The sequence below is a fragment of the Ambystoma mexicanum genome, chromosome 1q (genome assembly GCF_040938575.1).
Source record: "Ambystoma mexicanum isolate Mex_15411 chromosome 1q, UKY_AmexF1_1, whole genome shotgun sequence".
Taxonomy (NCBI): Eukaryota; Metazoa; Chordata; class Amphibia; order Caudata; family Ambystomatidae; genus Ambystoma; species Ambystoma mexicanum.
In genome coordinates, this window is record NC_090922.1 from 1,424,899,307 (window position 1) to 1,424,908,618 (window position 9,312).

At 45.1% G+C, this 9,312-nt stretch overlaps 1 protein-coding gene across 1 annotated transcript; it reads left to right on the forward strand.

Moving 5' to 3' along the window:
• The first annotated feature begins 8,512 nt into the window (after positions 1-8,512).
• LOC138562536 (uncharacterized) lies at positions 8,513-8,902 on the forward strand. The gene has a single exon (XM_069642780.1). It carries the CDS (start codon positions 8,513-8,515, stop codon positions 8,900-8,902), a length of 390 nt encoding a protein of 129 aa, XP_069498881.1.
• The last annotated feature ends 410 nt before the right edge of the window (positions 8,903-9,312 follow it).

Sequence of the window (9,312 nt, forward strand, 5' to 3'; positions counted from 1 at the left end):
ATTTGTTCATGATGACACACCTCATTTACAAAAAATGTGTGCAAGCCTCCCAAATGCCAAAAGTACTTATATTTTATATTAAAAAGAGTCTCGCACCACCCCTCCTCCCCGCCTGCCCTGGAAATCATAGAGGGAACCCCACAATTTGAAAACCACAGTAGAAGAAGACGTTTTCAATTGCTGTTTCAGCAACACATTGGAGGGCACACCTTTCAGTTTCGGGGCGGGGAGGGGCCAAGGGGGATTAGAAGGTCTGGAGTAGAGAGCATGGGACCACCACTCTCCTTTTGTTTTTCTGGAGGGAGCTGTGTCCTATATGTCACACAAACCGCACTGCAGCAAAAACAAATGTAACTAGAATGGGGATTGTTGACCCGTTGGGCATAAGCATTGCTCTGCAGCAGGCACTTTATCAAACTGCGCTGTCTTACATTGATTGGAGCGCACAATTATCTATTTTAGTTTGATTTTTTTTTTTTTTAGTGTCAATATTTTATATTGGTACCTTTTGTACTTCTGATTAATAATCCAACGTTAAATTCATTTTTTTGTATGGATGTTTTAGTCAAGTGTATTTTGTAATAGAAAACTCGGCCACGTTAGGCTACAGCTCCTTTTATTATATGTTCCACACTTCTTATAAACTTTCTTTAGGTACGCTTCTTGAACTCCCCCCGCCCCCAAGCTTCGCAACCTTTGATCCCACACCCCACGATTTGTCACCCTCTTCAGTGCACTGGAGACATTTGCTAGTGTATATTGTAAACCAGGCATAGTGTCGATTTTTGCTCCCAGTGATTTAAATAAACTATGATAGAAGACACAAATTCCCCAAAACAAAAAATAGTGGCACAGGCCCCGATCAGCCACAGACTGGTCCAGTTTTTTTCCACAATATACATTTTCTTTTTGGTGCATGCTTATCTGTAGGAAATGAATGCAACGTCAGCCGTGTAATCCCTGCTTAGAGTTATATATTCCGGTCCACAGTGATTATTTGCACAGCATGTTTGGAATCTGCCTCAGTTCTTCAGTCGCCCCTTAAATCCCCTGATTTGTGAAAGCTAGAGTGTGGTGAATCTGAACGATTTCATGTCAAGCACGGAGCCTCGTTTTGCGCACAAGCAAAAGTCTGTACTCGCACAAGCGCCCTGAAAACAAAATAGAATGTTTGAAAAGCACACTGGCGTGCAACATTCGGAGCATACACAATGGCAGAATACCTACAGCTTCCTCTTTTCTTGTTCCTCATATGTTTAATGAAAAAGAGTCTGCCAGAGTGTGCAATGAATTTTTCTTTCAATAAGAAAAAAATAAACAATATGGCCGCCAAGGAAATGGAGAAGGGGACTTTTTCCATTTCTACAGTGTCACACCCCAGCAGCACAGATGGTATAGGCAGGTAAATATATTTTTATATTTCACTTTGAAGGTGGCGGGGGACATGCAGAAAGTGTTGTGGGAAGCACCCCCCACACAACCAATACCCTGCTTGGAAGGCATACTTTTTCGGAGAATTCAGCCCACATTAAGAGCAATATGGCAGCATCCGCAGGGGACATAACACTGGTGACGAGGAATGAACTCATTCACAAGGTTGGCAGCACAAATTTATTCTGATGAATAAGTACTAGGTCACATTTTTTGGAAACACGCAGGAGCGTACCTCCTGCAAATGGTGGAGGGAGCAGCAATGTTTTTTACAGCCCACACTAAGCCCACACTCAACAAGGCAACAGGGAAAACAACTTGGCCCCACACAACCTGCACATCGCCACAATACAGCAACAGGTGAGGAGTAGCAGCCATTTGGCACTCACAGACACAGGTGGGTGCGCACATACAAGATCCAACATGGCCACCGGACAATCCACGCCAAGGCCCGGCACCCCAACGAGAATAGCTGCGTAACTCACACCATCAGCGTCACCACTTCGAGACCACGGGGGATTCACAGCAGCACTGGGTACGTTTGACCCATACACAGATCCATCATTGGTGGATGTTCTGTATCCAAAAGTTCAAGGTGGCGAAGGATTGTAAAGACAACACAACGCCAAGAAAACCGAGATCACACCTTCTGCGCAATGTTGGCCATGACGTGCTACAAATCTTTAACTCCTTGCCTGTGGGCGATGGAACGGATGTCTATAAAGTGCCAAAGGACTCCCTGACAGCACACGTTATGCCACAATTGAATCTCGATTACGAAACCACACAGGTTTCAGGCATCTCGCACTATTGTGCAAATTCAACGACATCGAAAAATAAATTAGGTGCCAAATAATCAACGAGATGAGCTCGGAGAAACTACGAAGAATCGTATTGAGCGAAAAAGGCATCACACTGGCAAGAATACTGGAATATGGCCACCAGAGGGAACTGTCACATGCAAGAGCAGCACAAATGGGTATCACCCTAAAAAATTACAACTTGCACCAACAACAGCAACAATAGCGCAGATCACCAACTGCCCAGCACCAAGAGACGACAATACCGAAGCGCACAACACAATACAGTGGCAGTCAAGAATACCGGGGCCGACAGAAAGCAGATGGTGTGGTGGAGTGCGATACTGAAAGAGAAATTGATCATCACAAGGGACCACGTGCAGAGCATGAGCCAGAAGAGATCACTACGCACGTGTCTGCAGATCATCATGCCCTCCCCAATGCATGAAACCACAACAGCCAAAACCAACCTCCAAGAAGAAGAAGCAAGCTGACACGTGCCTGGAAGTAACTGGAAATCACGCTTCAAAGACGAATCCAGGGATGAGCGAGTAGAAGAAGCAACGGCTGTGGAAGCAGGAAAAACAAGGAGGAGAGGAAAGATACACCTTGTATCGGCGTTAGAACAAGGAGGTGACACACCGAAGAAGAGAAAGAGAAGACGATCGACACTGGAGCGTCAGGGAACGTCAGGCTGAAAGACTTGTTCCGGCAATTGCATACACAACGAAAACTCAAAACATACGGAGACACTACTATTTGCATACGTAAGCAAGACACCACTGCCGGTGATGGGACGCTTATGAACTATGTTGAGCAGAGGTGAAAGGACAATCCAGTCACGACAAATCTAAATGGTAAATGCAGCAATTGAGTGCCTGGTCAGCGGGGGATATCTGCTGAGGAACTGGGGCTCATAAGTGTCATCTGTGAAAACACCGACTCCACGGACATCACAAACCTACTGGCCAAACATCTGAGTATTCTTTAGGGCATAGGATGCCGGAAAGGCAAGCTGGTGAAGCTACACATCGACCCTACAGTTCAACCCTGAGTGGTACACCACAGGAGAACACTGTTCCACATATGCGAATTGGAGGCAAAGGAACTACAGGAACTGGAGAAGGTTGGCATTATCGAACAAGTGACAGGCCAAACACCATGGGTGTCCCCAATGGTTGTCACGAAGAAACCCAAACAACCGTGAAAAGTACGGATCTGCATAGACATGTGGCTGCAAAACGCAGCCAGAAAGAGGGAACAGCAAACCACCACTCGTGATGAAATAATCACAGAACTCACAGGGTCCAAGAAGTGGACCTGCAAGAGAAATCCTAATCTGATCTACACATAGCTGTGAAGCCTGACTTGCAACACGATGTGTCGCCAGAATTAACCCACTTGAAAATCACCCCTCGGCAGTGATCTGAACCATCTGAGTCACCCTTTCACCTACAGAGACTCGTGGAGCGCGGTCTACATGGCCCCTGTGCTTGCTGCATTATTGTCCATCCACACCATGGCATCATAAGATGGCCGCCGCACAGCCTGTGCAATAAGATCTCTCTGCAAACTGTTGATTTGGTTGTTTACTTGGTTGACAGGCAACCATCATCGTGACGACACTACTTATGTGTAACACCTTCGCCGGCAGGCGGAAGCCGGCCGATGTAGAAGGCCAGTTAAAGGCCCTGTCCCGAGCTTGTACCGAACCGGGCGAACCGCCAAACTACTGCCAAACCTTTCTCCTGGTCTACATCGCACCCATTACTACGGCTGACACACCATCTACAACCCCGATCGAACACTGTTGCCTCTCAGCTCCTGCGAGTCATCCCGCATTCAGTAACCCATGCAGTAAGAGTGCTAGCTTCATAACTGCAAAGTCAAGACCAACCCTTATTGTCTGTGCACTCCTATAACCTCCATAGCTGCCCGCGCATTAAAAACCTCTTTGCATACCACCCACCTACCCACGCTGCGTAGCGTTACTATCCACCCCCCACTCTCACATGCCCACTAGCTGCTAGTCAACTCATCCTAGCAGAACACCCTCTAATCATAAGGCTGGCGCGTGCGCCTGCAGTAATCTTCCCACCATTCTGGCCAAAGTAACTCACCCTTCTGGTCCTTATGATCGCCACTCCACTTCATCTCGGATGCTCTAGGAGTCAACACACCTATCTCACCACTGCAAGTCTATATTACTTGTCTCTTTCCGGAGTGTCTGTACTGCCTCATTCTATACTATGCTGCACCTTAATGATACTACCTGCATATGCTGTGTGAACCACTAATGTCCATTATTCTATGAAAATGCTAAATGATGATTGCTGTATACTTCCTAATGTGCCAACTTGAATACTGCATTGCATTAAATACTGTTACCTATTTTAGTGCTGACTTTGAATACTGTGCCCTGCCAACCTGAATTTCGCATTGCATTGAATACTGTTACCTAATTTGGTGCTAACTTTGAATACTATGCCCTGCCCAACCTTTATGCCAACGGTGATTACTGCATATTACCTAATTGTGTGCCTTCTCGAATATTGTATTGCACTTAATACTGTTAACTAATTTGGTGCTAACTTTGAATACTGTATCCTGCCCAACTCTATGCCTAAGCAGAACATCACATCTTACCTAATTATGTGCCAAAATTGATTAATGTATCCTGCCTAACTCGGTATCAACGCTGAAAACTACATCCTGCCTAACCTCTGCCATAACTCTGAGCGTTGCATTCCATCAATCAACTCTGAATTCTGCATTTGGTCTCAAAATGCCCCTATGCAATAGGCAGTTGCCGGCCTAGCCAATCTTGAAACCCACATTAGCCTCCTGCAAGTCTCACAAACATCAACACCCAGGTCTCAAATTCAACCACCTAGGGAGCAAACCATGTTCATCATGTTCATGCTCCTCCTCACCACATCATACCTTCCTATTTTGCTCAGCTCACTGCCCCAACCCACTATGGTCACTGATGATACCAGCTACCAACCCCCCGATTGCCCTCTAATAACAAATGTGCTACTTCGAGAACCTGAAGTACCTTTTTAGCTATGCCTTTGAGATTACTTTCTTCCGATTGCATACCGGCCACCGCTTTCCTGCCCCAGTGCCCCCTAGCAGCCTCTAAACCCTTACCAAACACATTAAAGTGTTTGAGCAATCCCTACTCAAAAAATGGTTGGGAGAACCCAAATGACCCCTCCATACCGGAGTGATCTTCTACCTTCAATTTGGGAAAAATGTGAATTGAACAAGAAAAGGAAAGGTAGAAACCACCTTTATCAACAGTCGTCCTGTATTAAAAAAGAATCTATAACTCACATACAAAGAGAATTAAATTTTATTAAGAATTTCGAGCTCAAAACTCTCATCACATGAGAACAAGTCCAGACTTAATCATAAAAAACCAACAACTCTACAAACATATATAAATATAACAATTACACAACACAAATATCTAATAATAGAAATTCTAAGATGTTCAAATACATCAATAGTTAATAAGGATTCGGGATTTTATCCTTTCTATTAAGATTTCGATCATCCAGACCTCCAAATTAATTTCTATTGATTTTGCTTTTATACTTTTTGACCTGGTGTTACTCCAAATCATCAACTCAACATGATTCAGTCCTCTCATATGTATTGAGACTTTCATCAGGAGTGGTCATTTCGATCCGGGTTGCCCTTTTATTGAACTCCCACCACGAAGGAGAGAAGCCCTTTTTTCGTGCACTTGATGCAGAGAGAACACTGTTCAAGTGGACACAGTGTAAATAGTGGACTAACACTGAACCACAGATGCCCTACCAGACACACAGTTCTGGAAGGACTTGCCCAGCAAATATGACATCACCAAAGGCTGGCCACTAACGTAAGAATAACGGCGACACAGAAGACTTACTATTTTCGTGACAACCCGCACATTTTGTGGACCCTTTTCCAACCCGGTACCTACTGCACACGGGAACTCAGTTACATCCCGATACATTTGTTTGATACTTCAACTAAGGAAGATCTTATAATGCTCATGACTCTAATATCGAAAGGACCATTCCTAATGAAAGTCCCAATACATATACGTTAGTTAGTATGCTTCAGTTAGCATTACTAAACAAAATAACGATGCTACAAAACAAAATCAAATCTAAAAAACATATGCTCCTGGATAGCGCCCCTAAACCTACTACCTCTACACCATTCCCAAAAACTCACAAACTATTCTACTTCTCTCCTCTTACTACCAAGGGGGTAGAGAACATAATCACAAAACTAAAACCATCAAGATGCCAGGGAGACGTTTCCCCCGCGCCCATCATTAAAGAGGCAGCCAAGGTACTTGCTCTCTTCATCACCTCTTTAATCAATACTTCATTCGAAACAGGCATAGTACTGAACAACCTAAAAGATGCCTGGATTCTCCCGTCACTTAAGAAGCCGACTCTAGACCCCAACATCCCCACGAACTATAGACCCATCACTACGGTCCCAATTCTACTGCAAATTATTGATAGAGCAGCTGACCTGCAGATTCAAGAGCACTTAGAAACACTTAGAAACTAGCAAACTCCTTGGCCTCAGGAAATCAGGCTTCAGGCCGAGGCATGGAACTGAAACGGCCCTAATTGATCTAAAAACCCAAATTGAGGAATTAAAAGACAAAGGCAAACTGGCCCTCCTCCTCCTACTACTTGATCTGTCGGCCGCATTCACTTAGTAGACCACAAAGTCCTCTGAACGCACCTAACGTCAGCAGCACTCTTCTCTGACAAAGCCAGCATCTGGATACAATCCTTCTTGGATAATAGATCTATGACCGTTTTCTCACCATCAGCCTCTGCCGAGCCTACACCAGTTACATGCGGTGTACCCCAAGGATCCTGCGTGTCTCCCTCCCTATACAATGTATTCACTAAGCCCTTATTCGATGACCTCAAACATCTGGGTGTCAGCTACACTAATTACGGAGATGACACCCAGATACTCATTCCCGTCACCGGAGACTACGACACCGACGCTAGAGTACTCCATGACATCTACAGTATCATTCAGGCCTGGGTGGCTAAACACGGCCTCTGCCTCAATGACGAGAATACCGATCTCCTCCTCTTAGGCTCCAAGCTAAAACTCAACAGACTAGAGAAACAATTTGAGTCCTTTAACATAGACGGTAACCCTAGCAATGTTTCCAAGGACGTAAAAACACTTGGCATTTAAATTGACTCATCTCTAACCCTATCACGACAAGTCAATGCGACGGCCTCCTCAACAGCATACACCTGTAAGTTAATCACAGCCTGCAGGCCGTTCCTCTCCACACCCAACTGTATATCCATAGCTAGAGCGTTAGTACTCTCCAAATTAGGCTACTGAAACGCACATTACCTAGGAACAAGTCAACAGAACTTGAAAAAGATGCAAGTGCTTCAAAATAACACACATCAGGGAAGCACTGAATATCCCCAGATCCCAACATATTTCTGAGACAAGACGTTACTTGAACTGGCTATCGGTTAAGCAAAGGATTGCATTCAAACCCCTCTCAGTTACCCACAAGTGTCTCTGGAATCTAGTACCCAGATACCTGACCAAAAACTTTGCTCGCAATACTTCAGAGCTCCCGGCTAGATCGGCGCAGGCACACTGCTGTAAAATCCCCACCTTCAAGCTTCAAAAAGCAGGACGTAGCAGCTTTCTTGTCCTTGCAACCAAATTATGGAACATCCTACCCCTTCCACTAAGAACTGAACCTGCCTACCACCCTTTCAGGAGGAATGCAAAGACGTGGTTCTCTATTCAAGGGTCCTAGCTACCCCTTTGCCACACAACCTTAACCCTCAACAGCTCTCTAAATTTATGATATGTAAGAAATATTCACCTGTAAATATGTAACTTCGTTATGTAATTGTGTAAAATATCTCTTTGTCAAAGTACATTCTGTAACTATGCTATGTAAGAAATGCGCCCAGATGCTTGGAGCGCTATACAAATAAACAAATCAAATCAAGATCTTCTAGAAACTAGACCTCAATGCAGGCTACCATCAGCTAAAACTACACTGTGATTCGAGATATATCACAACCTTTTCGACTCACCTAGGCCTGAGGCGGTACACAAGGTTACGTTTTGGAATATCACCGGTGGCAGATGTGTTCCAGCGAGCCATACAAGAAGTCATCCAAGGTGTTCTGGGGGTATTAAATGTCAGCAATGACATCCTCGTTCACGCGACCAACAGAGAGGAACACATGCACCAATTAGAAATGGTGATCAAAAGGTTGGAGACCGCAGGCCTCGAGATCCACCGTGCCAAATGTGAATTCCTAAAAGAAGAAATAATATTCTTCGAGTATGTTTTCAACAGCGAGGGAATATCTGCCGACCCCCACAAAGTGGCAGACATAAAAGGAGCCATTCCACCAAACACACCCACGGAGGTGCGCAGTTTCCTGGGCATGGCCACATACTGCGGCAGGTTCATTCTTAACCTCGCAACCATATCAGAACCACTCAGAGAACTCACCAGAGCCAAAGTCAAATGGGACTGGAGCCCCAAATGTGAGGAAGAATTTGAACGGATCAAGGCATCATTGTTGAACACCACCATGGTATACTATGACCAACCCTACCAACAGAACTATATGTGGAAGTGAGTCCCATCAGACTTGGGGCAATCCTGGTACAACAATCAAAAACAGGTGAGACCAGACCCCTTGCCTATACCTCCCGAACACTCTCACCCACTGAACAATGATACTCACATATTGAGAAGGAGGCCATAGCAGTTCTGTGGGGCTTCACATTTATCTCTATGGGTAGAAGTTCAAGGCATACACCGACCACAAGCCTCTCATCACAATCTTCACGGGGTCATCAGCACACCCGCCAGCCATAACGGGGAAGTGGCTGCTACACCTCCAACAATATGAGTTCGAACTGGCGTACCTGGCAGGGACTGACAATCTGGCAGACTTCCTGTCCATACACCCAAGAGCTGCAACACTTGGTGAAGTAGATGAATCAGAAGAGATGGAAGAGCATATCTGCCAGATCCTCAACACCA

Bases quoted from the DNA above. Each gene is read 5' to 3' on its own strand.
- LOC138562536 (XM_069642780.1), top strand. From the start codon at position 8,513: ATGGTGATCAAAAGGTTGGAGACCGCAGGCCTCGAGATCCACCGTGCC.